This window comes from Sapajus apella, unplaced genomic scaffold, assembly GCF_009761245.1.
Source record: "Sapajus apella isolate SASKATOON/1434 unplaced genomic scaffold, GSC_monkey_1.0 scaffold12, whole genome shotgun sequence".
NCBI classification, from domain to species: Eukaryota; Metazoa; Chordata; class Mammalia; order Primates; family Cebidae; genus Sapajus; species Sapajus apella.
In genome coordinates this window covers 21,672,935-21,688,119 of record NW_022436952.1, presented here as the reverse complement: position 1 = coordinate 21,688,119, position 15,185 = coordinate 21,672,935, and the positions used below count along the sequence as shown (strand labels likewise).

The 15,185-nt window shown below is 44.4% G+C and overlaps 1 protein-coding gene across 4 annotated transcripts in view; it reads left to right on the top strand.

The window, feature by feature from the left end:
* The first annotated feature begins 673 nt into the window (after positions 1-673).
* DNAH9 (dynein axonemal heavy chain 9) overlaps positions 674-15,185 on the top strand; it is a 361,130-nt gene continuing 346,618 nt past the window's right edge. For 3 of the 4 annotated variants that reach the window (XM_032280245.1, XM_032280244.1, XM_032280246.1), the window contains exons 1-5: positions 702-1,144; positions 5,922-6,118; positions 8,190-8,348; positions 9,427-9,557; positions 14,688-14,899. In XM_032280245.1, the coding sequence (XP_032136136.1) occupies positions 728-1,144; positions 5,922-6,118; positions 8,190-8,348; positions 9,427-9,557; positions 14,688-14,899 (1,116 nt within the window). In that variant the 5' untranslated portion in view covers positions 702-727. Of the gene's footprint in view, positions 1,145-5,921; positions 6,119-8,189; positions 8,349-9,426; positions 9,558-14,687; positions 14,900-15,185 lie in introns of all 4 variants that reach the window. The other variant, XM_032280243.1, reaches the window with a different exon arrangement.

Below are 15,185 nucleotides of genomic sequence, written 5' to 3'. Positions count from 1 at the left end.
AAACACATGCCTTAAAAAACATGGGCAAAGAAAGGCACTGAAAAAAACTTTAAAAAAAATTATATCAAAAATTTGAAGCTGAGCTGTACAATATAACTACTAATCACATGTGACTATTTCAGTTAAAATTAAATAAAATTCAGTTCCTGGATGGCACCAGCACATTTCGCCTCCTTTATAGGCCATGCGTGGCCAGCACAGATGGAGAACATTTCCATCATCGCAGAAAGTTCTATTGGACAGCGCTGTTCTAAAGTGTTTAATTTGCCATCATGGAAAAGAAATTAAAAATTCATTGAATGTCCTTAAATCTGTTTTACGATTTGGCATTGTGTTTAAGTTTGAATTGAGCATTTAGGACCGAGGTGAGAGAACCATAGTATTTTCAGTGTCTAGAGACTTCTAAAAACTCTAATTCGACCTTGGCCAAAACGATCCTTAACAGCATTTATATGCTTGATCTCCTCTCCACGCAGCTCATCAATAAGCCATTGCGCTCCACGGTCACACCTGAGCACTTCCAATACACCAGGCAGACAGTGGGAGCCTTGGCTGGTGTCCTAGCAACAGCGACGCGACCCGCCCCTTTTCGCCGCACCCCTCATACCTTATTAGCCCGGAAGGGGCGGGACCGGGAATCATGTGCCCAATAGGAAGAGAGCAGAGGAGGGTTTCCTGGCCGCGTCTCCGTCGCTAGGGAAACCGACGCAGCTGTAGGCCCAGCGCTATGCCGAGCGCTGAGGAGCGGGCCGCGCTGGCGGCGGCGAACGCTGATGAGGAAGCCGGCGCCGACCCACGACTGCGACTCTTGGGGACCTTCGTGGCCCAAAGCCTGCGGCCGGCTGCGGGTGCCTGGGAGCGCTGCGCGGGGACTGCCGAGGTGGAGCAGTTGCTCCAGGCCTTCCTGCGCCGCGCTGCTGCCGAGGGGCCGCGACCGCTGCTGGTGGTGCGGCCCGGGCCCGGGGGCCTGGCGGTGCTACCCGGGCTGGAGGCGGGACCTGAGTCGGGCCCGGCTGGCGCTAAAGGGCTTTTTTTTCTGCGCACCGGGCCCGAGCCTCCAGAGCCCGACAGCTTCCGCGGCGCAGTGGTCTGCGGGGACCTGCCCGCGGCGCCTCTGGAGCACCTGGCCGTGCTGTTCTCGGAGGTGAGGGTGGGCTGGTAACCCGGCGCCGTTAAAGCTGGGTGGGGGAGGGGAGGAGGAGCCGTAGGGGCGGAGGCGGGGCCGGAGGGGGAGGGGCGAAGCTGCAGGGGAGGTCCGAGGCGCGGGTGATTGGCAGAGAGGCGAGGCTGTGGAGGGAGCGCGACCACGAGGCAAGTTCCTGAAATCAGAAAAAATGGGATGGGGTAAGGGGCGGAGTCAAAGAGGGGGGACGGGCCAGAATGAGAATCGGAAGGGGCTAAAACGGGTCAGCCCGGGTCTGGGTTCCAGCCAAAGTCAGGGGAGACCATAGTCTGGAGAGTGCCTAGGTCCTGACTACTTTCAAAATCAGCATCTCTTAATCCCTCCTGTATGTGGGAAAGGTATGAGGAAGATGGGAAGTGGTGACCATGGAGGCATTTCTGATGGATCAATGGGGTGGAAGGAGGTGAATGGCTGTAAACAGTGCCTGCTTCTGGAGAGCAGTTAAAGGTGGGTGGGGAGGAGTGATTTCCTTTTGATTTTCGTCTCATTCATTCATTACCAACCATCTAGCAAAGGTCAGCCCTGTGCCAGCATTAAAAGTTGGGCACCCATTTTGAAATGCCCAGCAGGCCTTTGGAGGAGTCTGCCTGGTGCTCAGGGAGGAAGGTGGAGATGTGGGTCATGAGTGCTTAGTGGCACCACAGGAGAAACCTCTAGAATGCAGGAGATTTCAGAGAAGTGCTCCGGAGAGATTCCTGTGCCCCTTAGACCTTTCTGGAATGGGAGTAAACTGCCCTGCAGTTCAGGCCTATGTGCTTCTGAGGCTTGATGCCCTGGACCCTGCAGGTTGTGAAATAAGGGTGGGAAGAATACTGGCTGTATGATATTTCAGGTGATAGGCGCTATAGAGAATGCCAAAGAACTATTCCTGTTCATGAAATGCTTACTCCAAGGAGCTGAAACATATGTAATAAATTACCTATTCAAAATATTTAAACCTTATACGACTGGGCTGGAGGTAAAGCTTGCCTAAAAGTTGGCCCCACTGCTGTTTCCAAGTCCTGGAGGCTCCCTGCTGTGTCAGGTGTTAGCCCTTTAGATGTTGTGTCAGGAGGCTGTGGGGAGGTGAGAATTCCAGGGAAGGGGTTGGATAGATAGAAGAGGGCACAGAGGGCCCAGGGAAGCTAGCTGTATCAGTAGACATGGAGGTATTTCAATATTTTAACAAACAGAACGGTCTTGCCACTGTGCATTGTCTGAAAGCCATCCCGCTGAAGCCTGAAATTGGGTCACCTTCTCTCATGAATGTTGGTGATGGAAAGTACTTTTGGCTTTCAGAGGAGAGAGACAGATCTGTGGTCTGAGAAGCATGCTTAACCTTAAGTGTTGAATTGTCCCCTGAACAAGAAGAAGAATTGGAATTAGTATAGAGCAAGGTAACTTTCAAGGTACTGAGAACAGACTGATCAGAGGTTCAGAAACAGAATTTAACCTAATGTATGTGGGAGATAGCAGGCCCGTCGCAGAGTTGTGTCATGGCTAAGCGAAGTAGTCCAGCAAGCAAAAATAATTTTAGAATAATAAAAATTCTCAATAAGAATTTTAATTGCTACATTGAAAGAGATTGGAGACAAACAGTGTTCATCAGCAGGGGACTGGATGAATGAATTATGGGCCATCTATACAGTGAAATACTTTGCAACTATTAAACAGAATAATATGGAATATTCCTTTTTTTGAGGTAGGGTCTTGCTATGTTGCTCAGGCTGGTTTCAACCTCCTAGGCTCAGGTGATCCTCCTGCCTTGGCCTCCCAAAGTTCTGGGATTACAGGTGTGAGCCACCACGCCCAGCCAGAGTATTCCTTAGGGTAATTTTTTCCTTGTGGCAAAAAAACACACACATAAAATTCAACAATTTCCAAGTGTAGAGTACAATATCGTCAACCATATATGCATTATTGTGCAATGGATCCTCAGAACTGCCCTGTCCAGGATCACTGAAACTCCACACATACCCCACAACTCCACAAACTGCTCCCTTCAGCCCCTGGCAAGCACCATTCTACATTCTGTTCCTGCGAATCTGACTCATCATGTAAGTGGAATCATGCAGTATTTGTTCCTTGTGACTGGTTTATGTCACTTAGCGTAGTGTCTTCAAGGTTCATCCATATTGCCACCTATCATCATATTTGGGATTTCTTTCTTTTTAAACAATATTTTAACAATATTCTATTGTATGTATATATCACATTTCTAAAATATGTATCCTTCATAGACATTTAGGTTGTTTCTGTCTCTTGGCTGTTGTGAATAATGCTGTAATTTAAGATAATTTTTTAAAGACATGCAGAATTGTATGGATGGTATGCCACTAATTATGTGTCAAAAAGAAAGGAGGGGAGGAAGAGAGGAAAGAGGGAAGGAAGGGAGGGAGGGAGGGAGGGAGGACATTTTTTAACGGCAATCCACAAGAAGAAACAGTAACTGAAGTACAGGGGTAGGTGAAAGATTTACTTCCTACTGTAAAAGCTTTTGTACTTTTAGCATTTTGCACCATGTAAATGTGTTACCTATTTTAAAACCTAAATAAACAATTTATTTTTAAAATACCTCAAGTTCTTTCCTTTAATTTCTCAAAGCTTGTACCAGTAACTTTATTCTATTTTCTGTCCATCCATCTACTTTTATTCCATACCCTGATGCTGATCCAGAGTCTCTTTCAAGCCTTGCTGACCTCCCATCTGCAAAGCCCTGTCCTTCCGGCCCAGCCCTCCTGTCCACCCCCTCTCCTCTCTCTCTCAGCACCTTGTAATCAGCTTAGTAGTCTCTGATTACCTGCTCCCCTTTTCCTTCCACCTTCCCACTTAGCATGCAGCATTGCTAAAGCCAGAGCCTACCTGGCTGAGAGACGTCTTCCTGCCTTTTGTGTGTGTGTGGTTGGGGGTGGGGGGAGGTGTGGGATTGAGGGTGTCGACTGAGAAACAGCTATAATTTTAATAATATTTTTGTCCCATTATACTAGTACAAGGTAAAAAAGGAAAATTCTTCTAAGAAATCTTTGAAGTGAAGAATGAACAGAATTTAGTAACTTATTCTCCTACTTCCTTACTTCCTCCTCCTACCACTTCATTCACTACTGCTGACTTATTTTTCCTAGTTCTGAAACTTGGATTTTTTTTTTTTTTAACTTTTGTGTTTTGGAGTGTGAGCATAAGATTTGGAATCTCACAGATCTGAGTCAAATTCTGGTTAAATTCAGCAGTGCGAGGTGAGCAGATGTGCTCACTCTGCCAGGTCTAAAGTGTCTTGCAGGGTTGCTATGAAATTTAGACATCGTATATTAGAACACCTGGAATAGAGTGTCAAATTGCAGGTGTTCCATAAAGGATGATAGTTCTTGTCACTCTTCATCTCATTTAAAATCCTCCTTACCCATCTGACGGATCCTTGTCACCTTATTCTACCCATCCTGGCTCCTCCTGGAGGACTGAGCTATGTTTCCCCCAGAGCCTTTCTCTTGAGCCTGGAGATGGGGTAGATGGCCTCCTTGTTCCCCCTTGCTGCTCTAGATCCACATCAGGAAGCCTCCAGTTCAAATCTCTTGTCGTCAGAGGACATCACCCACTCTCACTGCTGCATCCTGTACAGGTGGTGCTGCCTTCGCGTGTGTATGATTTTGCCTCCCAACTCGCTGTGACTCTCCCCAACATTACTTCTAATATGTGGTTATTTCCAAAGACATATGAGTGATCTTTCCAATAGCTTGGCCTCTGGGTTCCCTGTATCTTTGTCCTCCTCCCCATCATAAGCAGTCCCTTACACGGCCATTTCCAGATCTTGCATTCCCAATAACCACCAATGTCATTGTCCAATTTTATGCACCTCCTTCTCTGACCACTACTCCCATCTTTCCAGCTCACTCCCTCTTATACTCAATTGGTGCAGCTACAATAGTCCCTTGGTCCTGCTGGGAGCTCTAATCTCTTGGCCTTGGCTCCTTCCCAGTGGCCCTGGCCCTTGCCCATGGTCTCTTCTCTTACCCAACTTGAGTGCCATGCTCTTTCATGATCATCATTTCCTTGCATCAAACTCCTGACGTACTGGCCTCTACCTCACTGTGCCATACTCAATTGGTGCAGCCACAATCCTGGTAAAACCCAGCTCTACATACTTCATACCTGCATGCATTAAGTTAAAAGGGGCCAGGGAAAAACCAATGGGCTCCAATGACTGATTGATTGATTGATTGACAGACAGAACCTCACTCTGTTGCCCAGGCTGGAGTGCAGTAGTATAATCTCGGCTCACTGCAACCTCCACCTCCTGGGTTCAAGCAATTCTCCTGCCTCAGCCTTCTGAGTAGCTGGGATTACAAGGTGCCCACCACCATACCTGGCTAATTTTTGTATTTTTAATAAGAGATGGAGTTTGGCCATGTTGGCCAGGCTGGTCTCTAACTCCTGACCTCAGGTGATCCACCCGCCTCAGCTTCCCAAAGTGTTAGGATTACAGGCATGAGCCACCACGCCTGGCCAATAAAGAGTATTTTGGCTAAAGGACTTTATCCCCAGGAGCAGAATGAGAAGGAAAACTTGTAGGTAGGCTATTCAAGGACTTCCCCAATTTACCAGATGTCAAGGCAGTATATAATGTTTGACCCTACTACAGTATTAGGTCTTCCAGCACAGTGACCTGAAAAAGGTTGTATATAGCTTTATAAGCTGCTTTCAGATTAGTCTTTAAGCCCTCGGAAGTGGAACTCCAGCCTTTCTTTGCTGTGCACCTTTGTTCCAGGTTGTCCTACCTGTCCTGGCCAATGAGAAGAATCGCCTAGACTGGCCCCACATGGTATATCAGGATGTCAGGCAGCAAGCCCACAGCCTCCAATGCGACCTCTTGGTTATCCTTGAGCAAGTGAAAGGAAAAACTTTGCTGCCTCTTCCAGCAGGCTCAGATGAAATGGAGTTTGCGGATTCCAAAAGTGAGACAGTGTAAGTCCTGCCAGCCTGGCCATATGGGCCTCGGAGATATGGGAGATGCTGGTTATCAGAATGTTTTCCTTATGAATTTTCTGTTCCTGACTCTGCACATCTCCCCGTTCTGCACACAAGCCTACTGTCTGCTCTGTTTGCCAACACCCTCAGACTGTGGACTGTGTGTTTACCCTGATTACTCCCTGCCCCATCCACTGCATGAAGTCTTTCAAGGCTATTACAGCAACGTGGCCTTTTTCCCGTTCAGAATCATTTCAGGGCTGAGCACAACCATACTAGCTTTCAGTATTTTGCTTATCAGGATAGTGTCTCATCATTGGCAAAGACCCAGGTCCAGTCCGGGAGGCAGACATGCCTCTTCCCAGCGTTCACTCAGTACATAATGTCACAGAACTAACTCTGGCAGCTCTTGTTACAGTTCCAGACTCTCCTCCCCCAGCAGCTGAAGACTTATTACAGGTCCTGGGGACTTTTTTCCTTTTTCAAATAGTAGCAAGTCTGGCTTTGTTGGGACCTGGCTTTGTTGGGAGTTCATGCCTCCTGTCCCTGAGTGGGTATTAAAATCCCAGCCTCATCTCCTTTTAGAAGTTAAATCCATCAGCTTCTGTTGACCATGCTGACTTTCTAATTGTTTATTTCTATCTTTTGGAAATTATTTTACCCTTTTAAGCCAGGCTATGAATATAAATATTAATAGTATATTTTGTTATATTTTATCCAGCATCTCTATGTGCTTGGGGCAACAGAAAGCCTTCGTACATGAACTCGGTCTGCCACATTGTCAGGAGTTTCCCAGTGTATTACTGTCAACATTGTATATTCAGGATCCATGATTTGATCTGAAGAATAAGTAATGCATTCAACTGATTATATGCATGCAATGCATTATAAAATACAACAATATACTTTATAATGAGTTTTTTCTATTGGAAGTAATTTCCTACACATACAATTTGAAGTAATTTCCTGGTTAACTAGAAAACTTATTGTGGTTTAATAAAGAGATCTAATTTTCAAAATAAATTCAAATTACCCCTTTCCTAGTCCCTTTATATTTTAACTTAATAATATTCAATTCGTGTTTATAATCATTGCTGAATTCATCTCTCTTTGTTCAAGTGTGATAATTTCCCAAAAGGCTGGATCATTTTGGGGGAAGTGGGTGTCTTCTTCCTTTAATACCTTCCACAATCACTTGTGCCATATCATTTCTCAACAAATATAAATTTAATTAAGTGAAAGTGGGTTTCCGACACAAAAATGTGAATTGTATGTCCTCTTTGTCATTGTGTCTTTGGTTCTTTGCATGTATAGTTTTCCATTAAGACTGTGAAAAAAATGACCAAAATGTATTTTTAAAAATTTAACCTCTTCCAAATATAGCTAAGTTACTTTCTTTAGAAGTTGTATCAGGAGGAAAGTTTGGAAATTCTATTCTTCACTGGACAGATGAGAACAAAGTGAAATGATGAGAACAAAGTGAAATCATGATGGTGGTATACAGATGGCTGATTGTTAGCCTTGTGAAGGAAGAAATAACCTACTTCCTCTTGCTGCAGAGGTCACAGCCAAGACCAAGATAAGGAAATCAGAGGGATGTAGATATGGTTTAGTATAGAGACAAGCATTCTCCCTGAGAGAGCCAACCTATTGAGAAATGTGCTGCTTTGTGACAGAGAGCTTGATGTCACTGGTAGGATTTAAGCAAGCACTGGATGGTTATCTGAATGTTTTCTGTCAACAGTATTTCTGCATTGGCAGGACAACATACTGGCATTCAAAGTTCTTAAACTAGTCTTCAGAATATTGATGATCCCTGAATCTGTATGAAAAATGTACATATACACATAAGCATTTTTTTCTGGGGAGAGGATCTATAATTTTCATTGACTACTCAACAGAGACTATTATTCTCAAAAAAAGTTAAGAATGCATGGGCTAGATGAAATTTCTTGCCTATTTTTTAAAATTTGGGATTCTCTTTTGGGGGTGCACCCAGGGTTATTTTCATGTTTCAGGGTTTTTGTTTTTGTTGTTATTGCTGCTGTTGTTGTTTTGTCTTTCACAGCTTAGATTCTATAGATAAGTCAGTCATCTATGCCATTGAGTCTGCAGTGATCAAATGGAGCTACCAAGTCCAGGTGGTACTCAAGAGAGAGTCTTCCCAGCCACTCTTACAAGGGGAGAATCCCACCCCGAATGTGGAGTTGGAGTTCTGGAAGAGCAGGTAGGCAGGAAGGCGCATGCTCGGACTCGGGCGAAGATGTCTTACAAAGAATAAAGCTAGAACTTTCCTGGCTTTCCTGGGTTAAGCCACCGTTCTTCCCTATAGGTATTTCACATCATCCTTGGGGTAGACAGCCCCGTGTCATTGAGTCAATACAGTTTTTTGAGAGACTGGGAGAGGCACACTTTCCCCCAGATTCAGTAGTCATTATCTTCCTTTCCTGGGCTACCATCAGTATGTCTTCTCACATTTTTTCAAAGCCTCTTTGGACTACATGTAAAATTAATCAACTCCCTTTAACATTTTTCTTCTAACTTGTCTACTCTCTTCTCCAACAATTGAGGCCACATGTGCACACATTTTGCAAAGCTCTGAAGACAGGGGATTTGGAGAGTCGGCTGTAAAACAGCCTTTCCTGTGCCCTGGCTCATCAGCAGCAGGGCTGGAAAGTTCATCATCCAGGGTGTTTATCCAGAAAGGCTTCATTATTGCTCCTGCTCCTGCTTATTCACCCTCCTCCTCCCCATTTCCTGATTCTTATTTATTATTGTGCTGATAAATCCTTTACTCACAAGCAGACAGACAGATGTTAGAGGCAGATGTGCCTCTCCTCGCATAGAATGGAGATTATCATTGTCACATGACCAGGCTTGCCTGCAGGGCTCCAGCCCTGTCTGTACCACCCTGCTGAGATGCCCCATGCTCTTGCCTGGCTTCTGACCATTCTGCTCACCTACTCCAAGACCCTTCTCTTAGCACCCTTGCTCCAATAACGCCTCTCTCACCCCGACTCAACCTTACTGCAAGAGCTAATGACCTCCAGCTGCCAACCTCTTTGAGTCACCAGATGGTCACAGCAGTGTTTCCTGGAGCTGCACCTTTGAACCTATGTTCCCGACTAAGGCTTTTGCCCTCACTGTGCTGAGAACAGATGTCCAGGCTCTTTGGGCTGGAGCACAGTCTCTCTGGATGCACCCTGAGGCAGGGCTCCTCTCTTTCTCTGTGAGGATGGGTCATCACAGTGTGACTTGCATTTCCTGATACTTACCTGGATTCACCCTTCTTCGTGATATTGCAGGTATGAGGATCTGAAATTCATTTATCATCAACTGAGAACAATAAAGGTGAGGGGCATGGCCAGGCTCCTGGACAAGCTTCAGAGTAGCTATTTTCCAGCTTTCAAAGCCATGTACAGAGATGTTGTTGCAGGTGAGGACCAGCAAATGTTTTCACAAATATGTTTGAGTCAAATTTATCATTGAACAATGCATTCACTTCTCTTTGTCTGAATTTGGCAACTTCAAGTCCTTATAACTTTCCAACCCGACACAAACCAGCATGGTTGCAAGAATATATAATCTAAATACAGGAGAGCAGATAAACAGAGCTATGCTGTTCACAGATCCATTGCTGTATGTCCTTGGGCAAATTCACCTACCTGCTCTGAGCTTTAGTACATATGATGGTTATCAGGCGTACACTTCTGCCTACTTTTCTAGGCTTGTGTGAAATTATAGAGGTGAAAGGACTTACTGACTGAACACAGCAGTATTCCTGGAGCTGCCCCTTTGTGTCTTTTAAACACTGGGACCAGGACATGCAGTTCTGGGATGGCCATTATGGAGCCTGTGTGGTCAGATGAGTCCGTCTGTCCTAATCAAGGACTGCCATTCTTGCAAGACAGCCTGATCCTGCCTTCCAGGACCTGGGACTATTGGCTGAGACCCCTCATTAACTAAGTGCTTGTACCTCCCTAGCACACTGGGCACTTCTGGGTCTGGTCAGAGGTCCTAATGGGCCCTGTCTTCACAGTCTGGGAACTACTGGGAGAAAGTTCTTCCATCAGCTCTACGACCTGCTGCTGCTTTGCACTGTACAATGCATGTTGTTATCTTTCACCTCTGGAATTCAGGTCCCTCCACCTTTGGCTCGTTCAGAAATCTCTGTTCTATTTCTAGCTCCATTCTGCATTTTCTGTTCCTACTGTCAGATGGGACTGCAATTTCCAGGCTATCTGAGCACCAGACAAGATCCACTCTTATCAAAATTGCAAAGCCAGCAAAGTCTATGGTTAGAAGTAGGTAAATTTTTTCAAGACTCCCTCCCCCTTCCTTGGTGTACTGTGTTTCTTCACCCTTTTTCCTGTAAAATCTCCTCTTTGCTCTTCAGTGCCATAGGCCAAAATGTGCTTTTAAAGGTCTTTGGAATTTCACATGGCCTAAGCTTAATCTAAGCAGTGATTCTCAAACATTTTACCTCAGCCAGAATCCTTTCTTTAAATACAATCTTCCGTGTAAGTCCACTATATAAAATGAATCCAGGTATGTTCAGTCTGGTAAAGGGGGCAGTGTCCTGTGTCCAGAGCCCATTGGCTACTCCTGTTTCCCACCTTCCCCTCCTCATGGCAAACAACTTAGCTAAAGGAAGAAAGGTCCAGGTGTTAGTTTCCAACATGAACAATATCACAGAGCAGAACTGGCATGAGTTATTAGTCTCTGAGGTCTTCCTAGGCCCCGAAACCTCATTGCAGAGATGGCTCTGCCAGCACATTTGGCTGGCTTGGGACCAGGTGTCTCTTGAGGCTCCAGTTTGCTGTTTTGCTGAGAGATTCTGTGTCCCCGAGGAGTCAACTTTTGTTCCCAGTTTACACTTCCAGTGGACAGGTGTCCCCAAAAGTGGTATGTGTATCCCTGATGATGCCAGAAATGACTCGGGGAAAGCTTTTTTAAAAAATGAGTTAAAGGGTAATAGCCCTGGTTTTGACAAGTGATACCAGCTTTCCATTTATGGTAGGGATTAAATGTTTTCATGTTGTGTAATTTAGTTAGGTTAAACTGGGAGTCAATGTAGAGATAAACATTGAGTAAGTAATGTAGTGCTACAGTACAACACATATAAAGGAGATTTGTGAGTGCCTGAAATGTGGGGATCTGAAAAAGGTATAGTAAAAATGCCCCAAATATACTTTTCACATTAATAGATCAATAGTCTATAATTATTCACATGAATTAATATTTATAAGATTCACTTCCCCAGGCCAGTTTCAAAAAGTTATTTGCAGTAGAGAATATGCTGGACAATTTTGAAAAAAGATACCATTACAATAGTGCCAGATAAACAGTACTATAAAAATAGAAATTCTTTAAATATGAAATTCAGTGTTGATGATGGAAGAAAATTTGATTAGGAATGGTAGTTAGAGACTTGGTCAGAAAATTTGGCAGGATTTTCGTAAGCTGGTGACTGATTTTCTCATTTCTAACTGAATTTCAGAGCATCTGGCTTTTAAAAAAAATCCTAAATAGATATACTATGTGCACTATTCTTATTAGCCGTGGTTGGAGTAGTTCATTGGCTCACTGATGAACTGAAAAGAGGGAGAGAAAAAGAAATATTTCTGGATTAGTGGGAATGAATTTGAAAACAGAGAGAAGAAAAAAGGAGGTTAAAGGATGGAGTTAAATATGTGGGAACAAGTATGAAGCAGTATTGACTGAGCAGTAAATAACCTTGGAAAAGAGGAAGCAATAGACCCCTTGAGAAGGAAGAACAAGGGCAATGAAGACTAGGGAGTTTTCTTTTCTTGCACAGGGTTGGCATAGTACAGCCCGGTTGCCAATTTTGTGAGTCTATTTGTGCTGCTCTAACAGAATACCACAGCCTGGGTAATTTATAAAGAGCAGAAATTTATTTCTCACAGTTCTTGAGGCTGAAGTTCAAGATCAAGGCACTGGCAGGTTGGGTGTCTGGTGAGGGCTTGGTCTCTGCTTCCAAGATGGTGCTTTGTTGCTGCATCCTCCAGAGAAGAGGACCTCTGTGTTCTCACTTGATAGATGGTGGAAGGGCAAGGCAGCCAAACTCTATGTGAAGCCTCTTTGATAAGGGCCTTAATCCCATTCATGACAGAGGAGTTCTCATGGCCTAATTGCGTCTTAAAGGCACCACCTCTTAACACCATCACATTGGCCATTAAATTTCAACACCTGAATTTTGGAGGGGACACATTCTCAAAGCAGCAATTAAGGATGCATGTAGGTGGATATGTGTGTGAAGGAAGGCGCACAAAGAAGGGCTGTGCTGGAGCCAGTGCACACTGGTTTCAGTGGCTCATGAGGGGCTGCTGTATGCATTTTTTTTTAAACACTTGCACACCCATTCTCCCAAGCAGCCCTCAACGAAGTCAACTTGGTAGCCTAGAAATGGACATAGTAGGAATTCTGGGAATATTTACCCCATAAAAATTGGCAAATGCTACAAATAAAAGTATTTGTCCTCAAAGAACCTGTTTAAGTTAAAGACTTTCCAGCAAACCACTGGAGATCACTATGCACCTTGCTGTTTGCATTTACATTCTTTAAAAAGGTATGAGCAAGGCCAGGCATAATGGCTTATGCCTGCAATCTCAGCACTTTGGGAGGCCGCAGGCGGATCCCTGAGGTCAGGAGTTCAAGACCAGCCTGGCCAACAGGGTGAAACTCTGTCTCTACTCAAAATACAAAAATTAGCTGGGCATGGTGGTACATGCCTGTAATCCCAGCTACTAGGGTGTCAGAGAGGCAGGAGAATTGCTTGAACCCAAGAGGTGGAGGATGCAGTGAGCCGAGATCGCGCCAGTGTGCTTCAGCATGGGTGGCAGAGCAAGACTCCATCGCAAAAAAAAAAAAAAAAAGTTTTGAGCCCAGCTCTGTCTCTCTCTCACTTCTTATGCCTTATCATCCAAGGGTATTGCATCCTGGGTTGGTTGGCCAACGCTTTTCTAAAATATTGTGTTCTTAAAAATCAAGGCAGTGCTAATTGGTATAATTAAAGGAGATTGTGATTTTTTTAAAAGGTTTCAAAACAGGGCATCATAAAGAGAAAGCTTCTATAGCATGATATTCTCAGCCTTTTTTCTCTCAGCATTTATGGAAGCAAGAGCATATGCTGAGTAGAATGACTGTTGGATTCTGAAATCCCCCACCCCAACACAGGGGTTCTAATAATCACCGTCAGCTCCTCCACTTGAGAATCCCTGCCCTAATCAATTTACTGTGACATTTGACTTTGCAAAAATTCAATTCACATATTGCTTTCCACAACCTCATTTGGGATATAAAGTATAAACATACACATCAACCTATTTTTGTGTATGGTGAGCCTCTATGAAGCCAAGGGCTCAATGTAATCAACTCTGGGTGGTCTTCCTTTTGCTCAGCTGGACAGAATTGGTTGATTCACAGGAGTGACCTAGGAAAGTTATTTAGGACTTAATTTCTTCACTTATAAAGTGGGAGTACTAAAGATAGCTTGCAGAGCTTACTATGAGATGGTAAATATCTCATAGATAGTAAGTAGAACAATTCCCAGCATATTAAAACTGATTGCTAAATAATGTATATTTCAAGTTCCCTTTAGGATGAAGGCAGAGCTTCATCCACATACTATAACCTAAGACCACCTGCTCTCCTATGATACCACCTGCCTTTATAACTCGCTCTTCTAGTTTAGTTTGTCGAGTGGGCTTTTACATTCCCTCTAAGTTGCTATGCAGATATTAGCATCCAGTGCTGCCGAGTTTCCTAGTTTCCCCTGTCAATCACCACAAGATGACTGGTTAAAGGCTCGTTTTTTTCCTTGGTTGTATTCAGAAGAGATGATAAGAGGTTTTCCTGGCTTTGAAAACCAGAAGGACCTTGCTGTAACCCATCTGTGTTATGTCTCTATGCCTTGTGACTTCTTTATAAGTGCTCAGCAAGATTCTTTATTAACGAATATTCCTCATGAACCACTACCATTTATCAAAACACCTGCATTGGCCCAAGCGCTGTACTAATTGTTCGTAAAGATTCCTGCTGAACTACCTTCAGCCTTCACAAGGACCCTTTAAACTGATTACAGCTCTGCCCATTTTTGAGTCTCAGAGAGGGCAAATGTGCCCAAAGTCATACAATTGCTAAGTGTCTAGGCCAGCATTTGAAGGAAAGTCTTTCTGATTCTAAAACTTGTCCTCTGTCATCTATTTTGTGTTGTCTCAGAGATAGCAGCAAAGTAATTTGCAAATATTTTCTACTCACCAAGCACCAGATGGAGGCTGGGCAGGCCAGGGAGAAGTCCCTTTAGAGGAATGTTACAAGACAGAACTCTTCAGAACTTTATCCTAGTTGTTCAAGGCTCTCTGGTTTCCATATTTCCTCATAAGAGCTAGGAAGTTTTCTGGAACCAGCCTTCTCTCTGCCTTCTCAGTTCAGGTAGAAATTGTATTCTTTGCTTTGCAGATCTTTTACTTCCCAGGGACTAGGGATCCACCAGGTGAGCATTAGGCTCCAGATGAGAATGGTGACCATCTCCAATTCCTTCCAGCTCTAGCAGAGGCTCAGGACATCCATGTGCACCTGATGCCACTCCAGCGCCACCTGGAAACTCTGGAGAATGCAGAATTTCCAGAGGTGAAGTCCCGGCTGCAGCCCCTGCTCCACGTGGTCTGTCTGATTTGGGCCACATGCAAGTGCTACCGCTCCCCAGGGAGGCTGACTGTGCTGCTCCAGGAAATTTGCAACCTTCTTATACAGCAGGTGGGCTGCTCCAGAATTCCCAGCAACTGCTCCCTGGGGGCTGGTTGGCATCAAGTCACAGGAAAGAGACAAGTGTCCTTTTTTCTGGGCAGGGAAATAATTACATTCCAAAGAGTTCTTACATTTGAATTACAGTATTTTACTCTCATCAGCCAATAATTTACAAAGGCCTTTTCAGTAATATTAGGACACCTGAGCCGTCCTGTCTTCCTTTCCCCTATGCCTAAGAGGGAATAAGTAGGTAGGGGTGGTGAATTTTAACCTCCTTAATGATCTATGAAGAAGG